This window comes from Phocoena phocoena, chromosome 12 (assembly GCF_963924675.1).
Source record: "Phocoena phocoena chromosome 12, mPhoPho1.1, whole genome shotgun sequence".
NCBI lineage: Eukaryota > Metazoa > Chordata > Mammalia > Artiodactyla > Phocoenidae > Phocoena > Phocoena phocoena.
Window position 1 is genome coordinate 42,048,614 of NC_089230.1, and position 20,066 is coordinate 42,068,679.

Here is a 20,066-nt window from a genome sequence, read left to right on the forward strand (position 1 = left end):
AGACTGTTCCACACCAGCACCCTGACTTTGTTGGGAGGCCAAACAACCAATGACACTCCACAGTAAAGGTAATTTCCCATGCTGGTGTATTTCAAAAAGGGTGTCACACAAGAGGGCAGAGGACCATGGCTTTTTCCAATGCCTTGATTGATTTCCATATTATCACTAAAGGAATCTAGGGGGAAAAAGGAAAACCAATATATTTTTTGAAGAGGGAACATAGGGAGGAGCAGAAAGATTAAAAAAATGTATTGCCCTAAGCACAAATAATATTATTTCTGGGGTTTCCCATAAGCCGCAGAAACGGAACTTTCCTTATCCTGTTATTACAGGGACTTGATTAGCAGAATCTTGTGGCACAACAGAAAGGCAATGGCCTGGAGGAATCAGAGACTGAAATATAAAAAGGCTAAAATGTTTGTTTTATATCTATTCCTAGAATAGAGAATTATATGGTCTGTTGCCACTCCCCACAAGGGTCACAGCACAAAATACGTATTGAGCAGGCAATCCAACAGGTAACAGAGGAAACTGCGAGCCCCCAGGTCCCTAGGATAAGGAAGCGCCATAGGGTGGAGCTCCTGTGGCATGCAGCACTCAGAGACTGCGCACAAAAATAAAGTGTGATTCTTAAAAAGTGACTCGCCATAGAAAAGTGGGGTTGATGTTAACTACATGTGAGTGGGTCTGGTGAGAGTTCCCATCAGGAGTACAAAAGCTCCTCCTGGAAGTCGGTGTAGTAACAGTAACCGTAATAATACAAACAATAATACTTGCTTTTGATTCAAACATTTTCACAGTAATTAATGCAGGGGGGTTGTGACCCGGATACACACTAGCTAGGCATCTCCCCAGGTCAGGTGGATCAGAGCCCGTGTCTCCAGGGATGTTTAGCTTATGCCTTTTACAGGCTTTCAGATTCGCTACCTTGCAGTCCACCTGTGTAAACCGCACCTAATAAATACCTTTCTCTATGTACAAAACAGAGATGACGGGCGGACACACGGCCGCGGAGGTGTCCTCAGTGGGCTGGGAGGGTGTCGTCCTAGGCCACACGAACGTGGGGCTCGTCTTCAGTCTCCTGGCCCAGGCTGGTATAGGTGACTGAAGGCTCCACCTGAGCTGTGGCTGGTAAGTCCACGACGGGTCCCGAAGGATTGCGGAACTGCTTGTAAACGCGGGGGTCCTGGGCTATGTATGTGGAGGTGGAGGAGTAGAGCACCAGGCCGAGGAGGATGGTGAAGAAAGACAGGAGATAAAGTCCTGAAAACTAAACAACACAACAGCCAAGTCACTTAGCGGCCAGAGCAGAAGCACTTACCCATGAATGAGGCACAGAGACGGGAGCGGAGCCGTGACAGGCAGCTTGATGAGTCGGCCAAGGATCTTGATGGAAGGTGAATGTTCTCTTCTACCCTGTCTTGGTCTTACTGACTCTCCTTATCTTTTTTCTTGACTCTGTGGCTAACACAGAGGAACACTCAGCTAATATTCCCTAAAGCACCCATCTCTGAGTACCTGATGTGAGAGAGAGTTAGTTAATCACGAATTAAAATACAAGTTAAAAGCAAATACTCTCCAATATCACTCAACAAAGAGTTGGTTGTTTGTGACTTCATTAAACACGGAAGAAATAGAGATATTCCACTTAAGGTTGTAATGAAGCCATAAACACTGAGTCCCTCACTGACACAGCTGCATCAGGCACTTTTGTTTCACCTTAATCCAATTCAGACACTATTTGTCTTCTGAGTAGGAATTGTTATTGACTTTGGTAACTGTCTTTGCAAGATTAGATTATCCTTGGATAGAAAGAAATAGTATAACATTTCATTCTTGCTCCATTAATCTAAAAACAAAACCAAATAGGGATGGATATATAGTGTTCTGTTCCTAAACTACTGCTCAACAACTCATATAGAGTTTTGTGGTGAAAAAAAAAAGAAAATATTGGTGTATACAACTTCCCCGAGAATTTACATATGTTTTTGAAAAAAACTACACCTTCTGGGCCTTCTTGAGTAGTTATTCTGGAATTACTTGAGTAGTTAGTTAGTGGGGGAGAGGGAGGTAACAGTATGAGTGTTGCCATTTCTGTTGTTTCATTCATTCATTCACTCCTTCGTTCAACCAATAGTTTTCTTCTATGTCTTCTCTGTATTAAACTTTGAACTATGTGCTGGGGAAAGAGAAATGAAAACATACGGTCCTTACCATCAAGGACTTAATAGTCTCAGTGGAGAAACAGAGGTACAGATAGATTAAAACAAGGCAATGCACTTATGGCCTACCAACTCCCATTGTAGTTGACAGCTGTTGTCCCAAGTCTTGACTACATCTTGCATCCATTGGGAAAAAAGGATCAATTTGATTTTCCTATTTTATTTTTTATGCTCATACTGTCAAAGAACTAAAAACTGGTAAAAAAAAAAAAAAAAAGACAAAAATTAATTGGAAGCTGGAAGAAAGGAAAACAGGAAAAGGATCCAGAGAGTCTATAAAGTTAAGTTGCAATGTTATAATAAAGAGTTAAAAGGTGGCTATTATGCTTAATAATAGGAAAGGCGGTTTTGAAAATGGCACTTAGAAAAAATATTCCTGTGGTTAAAAGTTCCTGCTATGATGTTTTGTTTTTTGTTTTTTTTACCGCTCTGTCTCTCTGTCTCTTTCTTTAGCAGCAGCAGCAAGGTAGTTAAGACTAAAGATCACTTTCTGATTTTCTACAGCACTCCTCACCCTGTCCTACAAGTCCTTTATCCTTCACACTCATATGATAATACCTTCTCAGATGGATTTGTATACTAGACTCAGCTTGTAACAGCTTCACTTAATTAGCTTGATTAATTCAGTTTTTCCCAGTGAAAATAATTTTTTTCTTTATGAATTTGTTTGTCAAACAAAATGGTAGCAAAAGAAAACCACTAACTCAGGACTGCTGTATATGATCTCAGAAAACTTATTTACCCCCAGATTTGCTTCCTGAAGTTCTACATGCAAGAGCTTCATCCTTTACCTGAAACTTTGGCAAATGAAATGAGTTTGTTCCTAACATGAGCAACATTTCAAATATTTTGTTAATGACTCTCATTTTCAAAAATCCCCTCACGCACCTCCAGTTTCCAGTGAGAACTTTTCAGGTCTTGGGTGTGAGGCCGCCCCTGTTGCAGCAGATGAAGGCCGAGAGATTAAGAATGGGGGCTCTGGGGGCTTCCCTGGTGGCGCAGTGGTTGAGAATCTGCCTACCAATGCAGGCGACACGGGTTCGAGCCCTGGTCTGGGAAGATCCCACATGCCGCAGAGCAACTAGGCCCGTGTGCCACAATTACTGAGCCTGCACATCTGGAGCCTGTGCTCCGCAACAAGAGAGGCCGCGATAGTGAGAGGCCCGTGCACCGTGATGAAGAGTGGCCCGCACTTGCCACAACTAGAGAAAGCCCTCGCAAAGAAACGAAGACCCAACATAGCCATAAATAAATAAAATTAAAAAAAAAAAAAAAAAAGAATGGGGCTCTGAGATCAGAACTGCATTATAACCACAAACAGGATTCAAATCTAGCCCCACTCCTCTCTGGCTGTCATTGTGGACAACTTTTTTCAAGGTCCAAGTTTCCTTATCAGTACAGTGGGGATAATAATTGTACCTACTCTATAGAGTTGTTATAAAGATAAAATTAGGTAAAGCACGTGAAGCACTCATCCTACTGCCTACCTTGCAGTGAGTGTTCAACATACATTGGCTCCATTGTTATTATTATTACAGCACTATCTTATCATCAATGACCTTACATATAAGACTGTTACAATACTCTTATATAATCATTGATGAAATTGCCTTTCTCCTATAGTTCCTTGACTACGGGACTCTGTCTTTCTTGACCGGTGTCAAGTGCAGAGCCTGGCATAGTGTAGGCATCTACTAAGTGTTATTTGCTCTTTGTTTACATTTTGAATGAATTTAATTAAAGTTTCATAATAAGGAAAGAAACCATTAAAAAATCAGCCTGTACCAATAGTGTATTTCAAATGTTTTAGCTTTCAACTCAATCCAACGTCATCGCTCATACATAAAATGCTAAACAAAGACTCCTTGAAAGGGAAGTCATAGCACTGATCCTTAATCATTGACTCCAAAAGTCATCTTCAAACCTGTGATCAGTTAGAGGAGAGTGATGATGAATTGGGAGGAGCAATGTAGAAGGCAAGAGCCTGGGTAGAAGATTGTAGGCTGCTGACCAGAGGACTGGCAGAGGAAGTTCCATAAACTTGGGGTGGACAGGATTTGGCAACTGAAATAATGTAGAGACAGGAAAGGATCTGATACAGGGTATGAGAAGGATTTGAATTCCCCTCAATTTCTAATTTTGGCTCCTATATTCTGACTTGATCAATATGACAGAGATTTTAATAGCCATTTTTTGTAAAGCTAATGCCTTTGTCAGTGTAAAAAATAATACCTGAATCAATCATTTCTGGGGCATGGAACTATCAAGTTGAGTGATAAAACCACTACAAACTGTTTTCCTGGGACACAGCTTTAGAATGACAACACATACCTTACGTACAATGCATTTCCATTTAATCATACAGAACTCACTCTAAAATTGTTCAAAATACAGACAGAATGGAATTTTATATGACAGAGTCATCTTGGAAGTCACCCAAGGGGTTTTATTAATAGTCGGTAGAGAAAGTTTTCATTTAACACGCAAACCCAAAATGGGAGCAGTAACGCAAGCATTAGATTAATCTGGAGAAATATTGAATGTTAAAAATAATTACAGAAAGGCTTTGTATTTTAAAAAGTAAGAAAAAGTTTCACTTTTCTCCTCTTTATAGATTGACAAGAAAAAAGAAAATTTAACAGGGGTAACTAATCGGATGACCCTCAGTTCTGGAAGCTGCACTTATCCTGACAGGGCAATTATTTAAAAAAAACAATCAATCAAACAAAAATTCTGTATATTCTAGGCTGCTTAATTTGTTTACTGCAAAGAAATACTCATGCCTAGTTCCTGGAAAGCCATCTCCCGGTGACAGATAAGGTGAGTTTCAGGTAGAGGTTTGCTGCCTCCCTTTAAGAATACGGGCTGCTGTCTGAAGTGTACTCCGTGGTCCTCACCACAGTCAACTGTAGCCCATCAGAAGATACTGTGTGTTCGGTGCTGCACTTTTGCCTGCATTTTATCTGACTTGTAATTTTGAGAAGCTGAAAAAGGATGCACCCTTTCTCACTACCCCACTCTACACACTACTGACTTTTCTCTTGCCTTTTTCCATCTTGACGGGCCTCACTGCTAGCAAGGATCAGAAAGCAGTTGCTGTACATAAGGAGAACGTCTGCGTGTTGCTTAAAGCAAAATGACTGGGACACGAGCCATTATTCAGAATGGGGTGGCTTGGAAGACTGATGATAAATCTGTACCAAGCTCTTTAACCTCCAACTAGGGATGAAACCTAGCTCTTAGCCAGCTGGCATCTCAATATAATTACTAGTTAGCTAATGGGACATTCAGCACATCAGTTAGGGACAGACCAAATTTTCATTCTAGTTTTGGTATTAAACATCTAAGTCGAGTTTTAATAAACGAATGACTTTAATGGGCCTAAATCTAGACAAGTAGAAAACCACATGGTTTGAAAGCCATTTCAAAGTATATTTATAAATATATCAACTATACTATGTGGGGAAGAGGGCAGTTTTTAAGGGAGGTATTCTTTTTTGGGTTGACTAAAAGATGGCAGGGGTAAGCAGAGGAGAACGTGGGCAACCGCAGAGAGGCGTGAGGTAGGGCATGAAGTGACTGTGGGTTAAAGCTCTACTTTCACTGAATGTGAACTGCCTCTACATGGAGGGCCTGGTTTTTCCTTCTTTCCCGGAGAGGGCACGTTAAAAGAGGCCTTTTACGGTGTATGCCTCTGTGTGACATGGCTCTTACAAGGTTCCTGATGTTAGACTGGCTGCTTTTGCTCAGTGACTCCACTTGGGCCTATTAATGACCAGAACTAATTTTGATTTAATAGGTAATGAAAAGTTAAAAGATTCTCTTAGTTCTTAAAGAGAGATGTATGGCAGTTCTGTCACCAAAAAAAACAAAGGTTCGTTGGAATCAGAAACGATGTCGCTTGTGAGAGGTGGAAGAAAGACATGGAAAAGAGCAGTTGGTGGGTTTCCTAGGAAAGTGGGGTTCAGGGGACTGAGACTTGGGTAAAGCTCCTGAAGTTGTCTGAGAAGAAGGGGAGATTTAGATTTAAATCCAATTTAGGTCTAACTTGGAGAGCTGAGGAAGCTCAGAGAAAATACAATTGGAAGGAGGGAGAAAATAAGGTCAAATTAGAAAGAAGATACAGGCAACGAAAATTTCTCAATAGCTAGGAGGAAACAGGACTGAAAAACTTGGAGAGTCCCCTTCCCCTGTATAATTCTTTTCTAAATTTACCCAGCATGTATTTTTCTCTCTGTCTCTCTCTTTTAGTGGACACACACACACACACACACACACACACACACACACACACACACACGTCTATGAGCTACTACTGCTGACCTGATAGGATCCGCCTTCTGAACTTTTCTTGAGAGAAGCTGAGTAGCCTGAAAGAACACCACCCCTGAAGGCTTCTCATGTATAGCAGGTGAGCAAAGGAGTTGAAACTGGTCTCTCAACTGCATAAGGAAGCTTCTCAGAAATGAATTCAAGGATATTTCTAATTTGCCTTAAGACATGGCTTTTGACGTGGAAGGATTTCACGTATACAAAGGACATGTGGCCACAATAATGATTTCCTTTCTAGTTCTTATTCAATTTTATTCTTTTAAACAGACACAGATGTAATCAAACCTTTCCACATTTTAAACTCTTTAGCAGAAAACATCTAAGAAGGTAGAGTCTGGGAGTCTACAAATTTAGCAGTTGCTTCAGAAGTCAATGCAATCATGGGTAAGAAGAACCATGAAAGCAGTGACTGGTCATTCCCAAGGTTATATGCACAGGCTGGTAAAGGTGAGGTTCAAGAGCTGCTGGGAAGAATTTCCATGTAGAGGGACTGGCCTGGCAATTTCAGCAGCAAGTTATGCCTAGGAAAAATTAGACTTTTAATTAAATTTGGGAAACTGTCCTGAATACTCTGCAGTGAAAAACAAAGTATCTTCTCCCCTATACTACCACATTCCATGATATAAAATGCACGTATAAAGCCAAATCAACTGGCACATCTAACCAAGATTTCTAGACTAAAAGGGATAAATAAGCCCAATTCTGTTTCAAACAGAATCAGATTACACAGTTTGGAGATCTTAGGTACCAGGGTAATTTAAAGACACATCAGTGACAAAGTTAAGCAAAATACCAATTAAAAGAATGAATCATGGGACGTCCCTGGTGGCGCAGTGGTTAAGAATCCACCTGCCAATGCAGGCGACACGGGTTCAAGCCCTGGTCCAGGAAGATCCCACATGCCGCGGAGCAGCTAAGCCCAGGTGCCACAACTACTGAGCCTGAGCTCTAGAGCCCGCATGCCACAAGTACTGAGCCCAGGAGCCACAACTACTGAAGTCCACATGCCTACAGCCCATGCTCCGCAACAAGAGGAGCCACAGCAATGAGAAGCCCTAGCACCGCAATGAAAAGTATCCCCTGCTCACCGCAACTAGAGAAAGCCCACGCGCAGCAATGAAGACCCAACACAGCCAAAAATAAATAAATTAAAAAAAAGAATCAATCCATTAATTCTTCAAAAAAAAAAGAATGAATCATAATTAAAGATAATGCTGCCATCGTGGAGTTTTTAAGTCCAAATATTATGGGTAGGTAAAATTGGATTTTGTAACTAAAAGGGGAGCCCAAGGTCTCTTGGGTCCCCAAGGTCTCTTGGGTCCCCACTTGATATGTGGGTTGAAAGGTGGACCCTGTGGATCACAGCCAGTCTGCTGAGTGTCCTGGGCCGGGAGGGAGAGGACAGCTCACCAATGAAAACACGTCTCTCAGCAGCCGTGTGAGTATAAGAGGGCTGTGGACCACACCTTGAACCTGGGAATGGAATGGTGGGGAGAAGAAGACCAGAGGAAGAAGACCAGAGGAAGCTGGTCATTGCTGGGCAGGCTGTAAGCTGTGGCCTGGGTGGGATCCTGTGACAAAAGGCTCTGCCTGGTCCTGATCTATTGCTGCTGAATCTGAGTCAATTGCTATTCAGGGCAAGGAGACTAGACAGACCTGACTCCACAGAAACATCAACATAAACAAGTTGGTACCTGACCTCCTAATTTTGGCTCTGCACTAACCTAACAAGATCATTTTTATCACTTTTAAGGGCATTAAAAATGCAAAAGTTCTGCTTCTGAGTTTACTGAACTGGAAATAAATTCCCCTCAGAGGCCCAAGCTTTTTCAAATTCTTTGGACCTGCCTCATTATTGCTTTGTCTCCTAGTCTTATCTCCTCTTATTTCTCTTCCTCCTCTTTTTTCTTCATGCTTTTTTGTTTTTAAGAAAATAAAAAGGGGCTAAATTTCTCTGGCTAAATAGTGCAATATTTCTTTTTCCTAAGTCATAGCATGGAAAATATCAAATGTGGGCATGGCACACAATCTATCGACAGACACTGAAATTGGTTGTTTTTAGGGACTAAGAATACTGACCTCCACGCCTCCTTCCACATTCTTTCTCCAATTAGGAGAGAGGAAATAATCCCAAATTCATGCTAATCTAATTGAGACAGAAAATAAATCAATGAGTACCTTAGTCCAAATGCCAAATGGTCTCTCAATCCATATCAGAAAACCAAGATATCACTAAGATTTAAAAACTTGGGAAACAACTTATCCTCCAAATATCATACTGTTAAGGAGAGAAGCAGCAACCAGGGCCTTTGCCTCTCCGTGGCCTGACACTGTCACTCGGGGCAAGGCTACGTCCCCCTTGCCATCTGAGTTCAGTTTATGAGGCCTTCTGTTTGGTTTGCAAAACCAATTCATCTGGCAGTATATTCTGTGCAGCCAATCACATCTAAGGCCAATAAGGGTTCTTTTACAGGCAAGTATCTTCCCCTGTGGTAATTTCACACATGAGTACAGCAACAAGGAGCTAAAAATGGATTCCTGCCACTATCTTTCATATGACAAACAGACCTTTTCACTTGGTTTGATGAATTGTTAGAAATCCTCGTTCATGCAGATTTCTATTCTCTGCCGTCCAGCAAAAGACCTTCATAGCCAAGCCGGAAGTGGAATAAAAGGGGGCTAGTCTGTGGGAATGTTTAATTATAGGCTCACTTACAACAAAGGCCATTCGATGGCTCATGTATGTCTCCTTCCCACGACTGGTTCTTATTATCACTAGTCAAGGAAGGATAACATCTGTGTGTGAGGTACACCGAGCAGTGGCCTTCACTCTCATGTTTGGACTCTTGCACCACATGAGATCTACTTTCTCTCTACACAACACAGGGGTACACACTGGGCTGGAGTGATTTTGCAAGGGACTGAATTTTAAAGCAGGTGAAGGATCTTAATTTATGGGAGTGATAGTATTGCAGCTCAGTACACCTCAAAGAACATCTGTTCCATTACAGTGGAATCAAGAGATGGAAACGGGAGTGGCACCATTCACTTTTTCCTAGTGATCCACTGGTAAAATTTTGCTTCCTGTCACTGCAACCTTATGCTCTGCTGATCTAAGAGTCTTAGTTCCAAAGGGAGGAACATTTTCACCAGGAGACACACAATGATTCCACCGAAGTGAAAGTTAAGATCGGCACCCAGCCACTTTGGGCTCTTCGTGCTTCTCAATGAACAAAGAAGGGAGTTCTTGTCACTGTGCTGGGGTGGTCAGCCTCGGTTACCAAGGGGAAATTGTGCTGCTACTTCATGATGGAGGTAAGAGAACGTCTGGATTACAGATCTCCTAGGCATCTCTTTGTATTACCATGGCCTGTGATTGAAGTCAATGGAAACCTTCAACAACCCAATCCAGGCAGGAATACTAATGGCTCGGACTCTTTAGGAATGAAGGCTGGGTCACCCCACCAGGTAAAGAACCACGTGGTTGGCTGAGGTACTCGCTGACGACAAGTGGAGTAGAGAACGGGTACTGGAAGAAGGTAGTTATAAGTACCAGCTACAGCAGCATGACCAGTTACAGAAATGAGGACTGTAATTGTCACGAGTATTTACTCCTTATCTTGTTATTAATATGGTTGTCAGTGTGTGTGTATAAAATATCTTTGTTTTCTCCCTTCTCTTATCCCCTTATCAGATAAGATGTATTGATTTTACACCATAGTATTTAAGTTACAGGACATCAAGGAGAAGAGTGAACATCCCCCAAGATGTTTGCATCCTTTTCTAGGGAAAAGATTAGTGTGTTTCCAGTTGTGTGCAGGCTAGTTGTATCAGGTTGGGCAAAAGTACCATCTTCTTATTGTCTTTATTTTGAGATTAAGTATGAGTTAAGGAGATGTGTATATGGGTGCCGGGTTGAGAAGACGTAGACCTGTGACAGTCAATTTTATGTGTCAGCGTGGCTAAGTCATAGTGCCTAGATATTTGGTCAAACATCAGTCTGGAGGTTGCTGTGAAGATATTTTTTAGATGAAATTAACATTTAACTCAGTGGACTCTGAGTAAAGCAGATTACCCTCCATAATGTGGATGGGCTTCATTCAATCAGTTGATGGGCTTAAGAGAAAAAGACTGAGGTCCCCAAGGAAGAAGCAATTCTGCCTTTGGACTCAAGCTGCAACACCAATTCTTCCCTGGGACTCCAGCCTGCCAGGCTGCCCTCCAGATTTCAAGCTTGCCAGCCTCTACAATCACATGTGACACTTCCTTAAAATAAATCCATCTCTCTATCTCTCTAGCTCTAGATTGGAAGATGGATAGATAGGACTATGTAGTGATAGAGATAAAGATAGATACACACACACACACACACACACACACACACACACACACACACCCTATTGGTTCTATTTCTCTGGATAACCCTGACTATTAACAACACAAAAATCTGTTATATTAAAGGGCTAGATGCTGATATAAACTTTCGTAACAATTTCTCTCCATGGCAAGTTTTAGAAATGGAGTGTTTAATGATATTTTCCAGGCAATATCAAGTGGTGGGTCACAGTACAAGCTCTAGAGTCAGAATGCTGGGGTTTGCATACCTGTTTGCCACCTCCTTGCTACGGTCTTGGACAAGTTCCTTACTTCTCTATACCTCTGGTCATGTATCAGTTAACAAAGGATAATAATAGTACCTGCCATATGGGACTTTTGTGAGCATTAAATGAAATGCATGTATAAAACTTTTGGTGCAGTTCTTGGCACATAGTAAATGTTCAATAAATGTCAGCTATATTGTTATCTTTATATCACAAGAAGTAAATGCTAAAGCAAAGATAGATATAAAAAACCTTCCTCAATAGCCCTCTCTGAAAACTTCAGCATAAATCAAGTTGAACTGAAAATGCATTTATAGAACTGGCAACTTAAGAGACAATCAATCCATCTGGAGAGGAAGGCTTTTTTGGCAATGCAAATAATAACCCCCTGGCTTATAGGCTCAGTGTCTGGACATATTTATCTTGAGTTTTCTTACAATGATAATTATATAAGTCCTCATCAGTTCCTATTCTGCTTTACCTTGTTTATTAATTTTGAGCAACTGCTCCCCATTGACACAAATCACGTTTGAGCAGCCCTGAGTATATGTAAGTTTAGCAATTAATTTTGCTTCCTCATTGTGCTAGGCTTTAAAGTGGACCTCAAAGTACATTCACATCCTAATCCCTGGAACCTGTGAATGTTGGTTACCCTATTTGGAAAAAGGGTCTTTGCAGATGTGATTAAGGAGTTTGAGATGACATATTATCCTGGGTGCTATGGACTGAATTGTGTACCCCTCCCCAACAAATTTGTATATTGAAGCCATGACCCCCAATGTATCTGTATTTAGAGATGGGGCCTCCATTAAGGTAATTAAAGTTAAATGAGGTCATAAAGGTGGACTAGTGTCCTTATGAAAAGAGATCAGAGAGCTCTCTCTCCCACTGCCCTGCGCCCCCCCTCATGTGTACACACGGAGGAAAGGCCATGCGAAGATGTGAGAAGGCAGTCGTCTGCAAGCCAGGAAGAGAGCCCTCACCAGAAACTGAACCCTGCTGGACTCTGATCTGGGACTTCCAGCCTTCAAATGTGTGACAAATTTCTGTTGTCCAAGCCACCCAGCTTATGGTATTTTGTTATGGTGGCCAGAGCAGACTAATACATCTGGGTTATTCAGGTGGGCCTGAAATGCAGTCACATGTATCTTACAAGAGGGAGCAGAGGAAGGTTTTAGACTCACAGAGAAGAAGGGGATGTGAAGACAGAGAAGAGAGATTTGAAGATGCTGGCCTTAAAGACTGGAGTGATAGAGCCACAGGCCAAGGAATGCTGGCAGCAACAAAAGCTGGAAGAAAGAACAGATTCTCTAGAGCCTAGAGCCTCGAGTTGGAACATGGCTCTGCTGAACCTTAGTCTTGGCTCAGTGAAACTGATTTCGAACTTCTGACCCCAGAACTGTGAGAGAACAAATGTCTGTTTGTTTCAAGCCACCAAAGTTTGTGGTAATCTGTTACAGCAGCCCTATGAAACTAATAGACTCAGTAACTATTAGTAATAGACGCAGTAACTAATAGCTCAGTAATTATTCATTTAATAACTGAGCTTAACCATGATCTGAGACCCTATATTATCCCCCTAAATATCATATCCATCCCTTCAAGAAATGCTGACCGAGTTCCTATTATTCATAATGTGCTGGGGGTACGGTGACAAATAAAATGGATATAACTCTGTTCCCAGCTTCCAGTCTATCGTGGGAGACAGACTAAAACTAACTTGAAGCACTTAATCTGTAATACGACTTTGGGAAAGACTGCTGTTGTTGCAAAAACTCCTATATCCCCCCTTCCTCTTTGGAACAGTTTTCTCAGCATTTATCTGAGATGCTGTCTCCCAGGCTTGAAGTCCTAAGAATGTCGAATAAAATATAACTCTCAACTTTTAGGTGGTGCATTTTTTTCAGTCAATAGAGCCATAGGACATAGGCACTCAGGAAAGTTGTCAGGCCCTTAGAGGTCAGCAGGGCATCTAAATTTTGCTCAAAATGCAGTGAGAAAGAAGTTAGAAAAGGGTATTCAGAAGAAGAGAACATAATCTGATTGGTGTTTTAAAAGGATCACCCGGGCTGCTGGTGGGTGATTAACTGTAGAGACTGTCAACTAAAAAAAACCAAAACACACCACCTAAAAGTTGAGAATTATGTTTCTTTGGCGGACAAAACTGAGCACTTAAACCCAGGATGCAGCCTCTCAGACAGCTCTGAGGGACTGCTCTGAAGAGCTAAGGGAAGAGCCAGGATATATAGGAGTTTTTGCAACAAAGACCAGGTAGTTGGAACATCAAAAGATTACTATTAATTACAGAAAACAGACATCTCAAGTTAAGGGAGTTAGCACTTTTCTGTGTATGGAAAGATGCAAGAGTCTGGGCTCACTGAAATCGTTCCTTTGATATGCACCCCAGCTATCTGGGGCCAGTGTCCTGTACTTTCTCACCCTGGGTCTCCTCAGAGTGCACCGTGGGGGGTGGCTGCAGTGGCTGACTTCTAGGTTCATCCTGTTTCTATCCTGAGTCCCGTGGCTGTAATGTGATGACTGTGATGTGATGCAACATCCTTTGTTTTCGGATAGGGCAGGCAACATTGTTTCATTGACAAGAGGAATACGTGGAAGCAGAAAGACCAAGAGACTATTGAAGTGGTCTAAGTGAGAGATGGTTGTATTCTGAACCAAGATGACGGCAGTAGAAACAGAAGGGGATCTATTTTGTCGGAGGATGGATAGAATTTGCTGATGGAGTAAACGTGGGGAGCGAAGAAGAGAGAAATTAAGAATCTCAATTACTGAAGCTGACTGTTCTGAGAGTATGTGATTCTCTTCTAAGCATTTCTCATGGTGCGTTTATTGTCCTATTGTCACATATCATCTTTTTAATGGAGAGGATTTACTCTTAACACCTTCTATAGCACTAGCATACACTGCGTGGTGTCGTAGGTATAATTCCTGCCAATTGGTCTCCTTTCTCGCAACCTGAGAAGTGTTCTAAGATGAGAACCATATTTAGGAAGGTACATTTCATAACAATTCTAAATTAAGACTGATAATCTTAGATAGCAAACAAAGCTGTGGTCTACTTCCTCCAAAGTATTTTCATGTGTATCATCTCATTTCATTTTCAGAAAACCAGCCCCTCAGAGAAGCACGAAGCGCTGCGATGGACGACTTGGAACTGAGGACGTGGGAGGTGTGCGCAGGTCTAACAGAGAACTTAGGGCTTGTCTTGTAGTGACAGCTGACACAGCACCCAGAGGTTCCACCCAATTCTCTTCCCATCTCCTAAATGCTTGGTTAACTGCACTGCAGCGTAACTCTTTTTGTTTCTTCCATTCCCTATATTCAAGCTTCTAGGGCAATCCATATCTCTTATTGTACAGGGGTGGGTGGGGCTCAACTCTATTTAATTCCACGTATCTTGGAACAACTTTAATGGATTGTTGATGAATTTGGAAGCTGTTCTTTCTCAATTCATAGAAACGTACAATCTTCAAGAAATATTATCCCGGCTGTAGGAGGGGGAAACCCCTTGACAAAATGAAAAATGAACTCTCCTGCAACCATATTGGAATTCCTCATTTCCTTCTCTCACATGCACCTGCTGGTGGCAAGAGAGACAGAAAAATGAAATAAATGGATGAGTAATTTATTGTAAAGAATATCTTGATGTGGCAGCTGTCAAGGAAGATAATCATATTATGGTTTCAATGGCTAATAAATTTTTTTTCTAAATAAGAAGTCTGGTCTGTAGACTGAAAAAAAATGCACTACCTAAAAGTTAAGAATTACGTTTTATTTGGAGAATTTCCTGAGGACTTAAGCCCAGGAGACAAGTTCTCAGACAGCTATAAAAGGGAGTATTCCTAACAGGTAAGGGAGGAGCCAGGATATATAGGAGTTTTGCAAAAACAAACTAGGTAGTTAAACATCAAAAGATTTCTGCTAATTAAAGAAAAACAAACATCTCAAGTTAATGAATTTAGTGCTTTTCTATGTATGGGAAGATGCGAGAATCTGGACTCATGGAAATCGTTCCTTTGATATGCACCTTAACTATCTAGGGTCAGTACCCTGTTTTTCTCCATCCTGAATCCCCTCAGGGTGCACAGTCTTGGCTGAAGTGGCTGATGGCCTGATGGCTGCTACATCCTTTGTTTACTGGTAAGGCCAGTGACACTCTTCATCCACAGAACGTGATAAGTAGCTGCCACCTTCTTAAATAGCCCTCGACACTCACTTTTTAATTCCAGAATATCACTGAGAAGTATTGGCAGCAGGCCCAGAATATTTGGTTATTCCATCATAAAATCTTACATCATTATTATTACTTTTTCCCAGAATTGTATAATACTTGAAATCCATGAAGTGCTATAAAAAATGTGACAGACATTCAACACTGTTCATTTCTTTTTCTTTGTACCTATTATTAAAAATTAAATTATCTAATGTCTTAGGAGTTGCAAAAAATGTGAATTTTGGGTTATGTTACTATTATACAAACACATTTTTTAAAAAATAAAAATCTAGAGGTTTCCCCTAAATTTGACATCCAGGAATTGATATACCCATCTATATGTCTCTATATGTCTCTCTCAGTATATTGTCTTGAGGGAGATGGTGAGAAGTCACTTAAGCTGTGAGGACATATGTCACTTGGAAAACGACCTTCTTTATTGTCAAATTAACCCGTGCATATATACAATGGTTTTCTCCGGACACGTGATTCTGGGAAAGTTAATTGGATAGTATTATTATTATTATCTGATATTGTTGTTTCTCCTGGGGCATACAGTATGCAGAAAATCAGTTTAGGATGTGCTCCCTGTCTCCAGATGGCTTTGCTTCCTCCTTCTCTGTAAGCTATGGCTTTAATATCCATCTTAGCTCAGGACTGTTGCTTTGCATTGGCACCCCACTCATTCCTTTACGTAAAATGAAAACAATTTAACCAATAAACTGAAGACGTTTCACTGTATCGTATGCATGCCACAGATACCCTTATAACAAAGCTAACAGATGTGGCCTTAGATGCCACCAAGAACTCAAATAGGAGGCGGATACTCCACTTACTCTAAAGCTGCGTAGAAATGATTACGATTAGCTTTGAAAACAAGTCCATGCACTTGAAGTGCAAAAAAAATCTGTAGCATTCTGTGTAGAGCTTCCAGCAGCTTTGTTAATGATACACTCTGCAGAGGAAATGGTTGTTTCCTGGTGCTGAAGATTAGGGAAAAGTTTGCAAGGACAATTACAGTCCACATCAGGGGTCAGTAAACTAACAAATCTGGCAGCTGCCTGGTTTTGTAAATAAAGTTTTATTGGAAGACAGCCATGTCCATGGCAGAGTTGAGTGGCTGTAAAGACTGTCTGGCCTGCAAAGCCTGAAATATCTCTAGTCTGATCTTTTACAGAACTGTTTGTGGATCCCTGTGGATGTAGACACATCAACAAGTACAGATATAGATACAGAAATACAGTATATGATAATGACATTTCACAATTTTACTGTGGGATGACTTATGAACAATAAATCTGAATATTAGATATGATTTTTTTCTGTAAATAGAATAAATGTCTTAGCCAGTTTTCAACCTTGATGTGAGTTCCATGCTTCCTGTCTCCCATGACAATGTATACAGTTATTATGGCATTGAACTGGTTTCTAATACCCATGTTCCCTTGAGATGTTCCTTAAGCAATCCATCAATGCAAAGAGTGAATCAAGGGGCTTCCCTGGTGGCGCAGTGGTTGAGAGTCCGCCTGCCGATGCAGGGGACGCGGGTTCGTGCCCCGGTCTGGGAGGATCCCACATGCCGTGGAGCGGCTGGGCCCGTGAGTCATGGCCGCTGAGCCTGCGCGTCCGGAGCCTGTGCTCCGCAACGGGAGAGGCCACAGCAGTGAGAGGCCCGCGTACCGCAAAAAAAAAAAAAAAAAAAAAAAAGAGTGAATCAAAACAGTGACTTGCTATTGTGGGATCTAAATTTTGAACTTTTCAGCAGGTTTCGTCAACTTGAGATGTAAAGAGTCCATATCAATCAAAAGCTTTCTGCATCCTATGTGAAAATTCCTAGATAACATTCAGCTTAGAAAACTGAAGTTTAACCTTTAATGTTTCTTGTAGAAATAAGCCTTTCATTGAATAAATAATTGCTAAACAACTACCATGCCAGGCCCTGTACCAGATATCAGGGATCCAGCAGAGAGGGAGACATGCATGGCCCCTGTCGTCTTGAGCTTAGAACTTACTTCGTACATGAGGTCTGTCCTTTCATTTAACGCTGCGACTGGGTAGTGCACAAAGGCAACAGCAACATAATCCCTAACTGCTGAGACTTCCAGAGCAATGGGAAATAGCTCCACTCCTGCATGAAAATGCCTGGTTCTATGGAGCATCAAGAAGGAACCGGATGTAATACTGGTAGCCAAAATTTACGTTCAAGTTGCATTGAGTTAGATTGCTAAATGAGGCCCCACAGAATGGTTTACAATGTATTTATTTAAAAAATAGAACCACATCCCAAAATATATTTAAATGAGGAAGAAACTAAGCATATGACTAAGTCGGTGCTTAGCAATGTAATGAGTGAAGAGGTTTAGTTTTGTAAAAAGAACGAGGAAAACAAACACAGAGAAACCCTTTAATTTTGGGTCCATGTTTGTCAGTTAAAACCAAGAATAAACCACTTAGAAACTTCTAATCAGAGTCTCATTGCAATTGTGTCCCATTTTTCAATGGCAGAGATTCGTATTTAGATTTCCTTTGTATTGGAGGGGATTGCTAGCCGTATGTATTTCTGAACTGAAAATAATTTTTTTATGATTATAAAAATAACAAATGCTCATATAGTGTTTCAGCAATACATAATTTATCCAATACTTTTAAGTGAAGAGCATGAAATACAAGCACTCAAAAGTCTACCGTCCTTGATAATGGTGCTATTTATTGAGTGGTCACTGTGCCAGCTACAGTAGGTGATTGACACACACTATTTCATTACTGTAAGGACCCCTAATGCTACCAGTTATACAGTATCCACTATTGTGACCCCCATTTTGCTGATGGGGAAACTAAGGTTGAGAGAAATTAAGTAACTTTTGCCCCTGGTAGCATCAGGGGTTCTTGTATAGAATTCAGAGGGTCTTCAAACCTGGACAAGAAACCCGGATTTTTAATTTCATTGACCTCTAGCTGACATTTAACACTTCTTTGTCATAAATGTAAGCAATGAGCTACATTAGTATTGTTGTACCATAGGCTCTTTTGCAATAGAAATCACATGTATTTTTTTTTTTTTTTTTTTTTGCCTTATGCAGGCCTCTCACTGTTGTGGCGTCTCCCGCTGTGGAGCACAGGCTCCGGACGCGCAGGCTCAGCGGCCATGGCTCATGGGCCCAGCCGCTCCGCGGCATGTGGGATCTTCCCGGACCGGGGCATGAACCCATGTCCCCTACATCGGCAGGCAGACTCTCAACCACTGCGCTACCAGGGAAGCCCCACATGTATTTTTATATCACACTACAATTGCACAGATGTTTCCAAATATTGCTTACACTCGTCACTGCTTTGAAATGATAATAGTTATTAGATGTGCTTCCAGATCTTGTGGTTTGTATATTACTATTACATCACATTTAAAAATACTTTGATAACTTCATTTTAATACAACCAGCCTGCTTTGTAATGCTACATATTTTATTTTAGACATTTAGAAACATTGAAAAAGCGGTCTTCAGGCTTCACCAGACTGCCAAAGGGACACATGGCACAAAAAAGGTAGGGGCCCCGGGGGCTTCCCTGGTGGCGCAGTGGTTGAGAGTCCGCCTGCCGATGCAGGGGACACGGGCTCGTGCCCCGGTCCCGGAAGATCCCACATGCCGCGGAGCGGCTGGACCCGTGAGCCATGGCCGCTGAGCCTGCCCGTCCGGAGCCTGTGCTCCGCAAGGGAGAGGCCACAGCTGTGAGAGGCCCGCGTACCGCAAAAAAAAAAAAAAGGTAGGGGCCCCTTGGTAGGGAGTGAGCTGAAATGCACACACAGGTGGTCTGACTCCAGAACTTGGGCTCAGGCTTGTGACAACTCTGTCATTCTGCCTGCCCTTGGACTCGTGTTCACATTTTGGTGAAGATATTTTCAGCTCTCTCTCCAATTTGGAGAGAATTGATTAAGTGGTGATTAGGCAAACTCAGGGAAAAGTCAACGAAACATTCTTAGGAAAAAAAACCTTTCCCTTCTTCCTCTTATTCTCAAGGAGGCAGGGGAATCGGGGCTTGCCATTATCTGGGCCTCTGGGGTGAACTGGGGGAGCAGTTTCAAGGCCACCAAGGAACTGTACCCCTGGGAGTGGGACAGGTCATGGACCAAGTTGACTTACAAGTGTAAAGACATCAGAGACATTCTCAAACAGAAGAAAACCCAGAGATACCACACTTGTGAACTCTTGGGGAAAAAATAAAACCAAATTCCTTAATGACAAAATCCAGTCACTCAAAAGATTGGAAAGGACTGGGTGCAGTGCTCAATTTTTAAAACAAAAAACCTCTCAATAGCTATAAAGCTCTGAGAAAAAGAAAGTGTTACCTAAAAAAAGTTCTCCTTTGAATACAAACATAAGACATATTTTCAAGGAAGCAGAGAATACTTCCTGACAGACCCACCACTAGCCCAGGGGCACTTTTGCAGTGACTATAAAGTCTCCCCTCTTCAAGGCACTTGACCATCTGCTGGAACATATTCCTTATAAATGGACAAATTGCACTGTGGACAGCCTGGACAACCATGCATGGCAGCCCTGCTTCCTGACGATACCAATAGTGATGAAATCCAGCCAAATAAGAGAAAAATCAAGACAAGGAATTCAGAAAAGAGCCTGGATTTCAGAGACTGGTGGTATAGCAAATGTAGTAAGTATGGAAATA

The 20,066-nt window shown here is 41.6% G+C and overlaps 1 protein-coding gene across 1 annotated transcript in view; it reads right to left on the minus strand.

The window, feature by feature from the left end:
• Positions 1–1,045: 1,045 nt before the first annotated feature.
• The window catches only part of SLC35F1 (solute carrier family 35 member F1), a 412,454-nt gene continuing 393,433 nt past the window's right edge, over positions 1,046–20,066 (minus strand). Inside the window, exon 8 of the mRNA XM_065888978.1 lies at positions 1,046–1,270. Coding sequence (XP_065745050.1) covers positions 1,046–1,270 — 225 coding nt within the window. The remainder of the gene's footprint in view (positions 1,271–20,066) is intronic.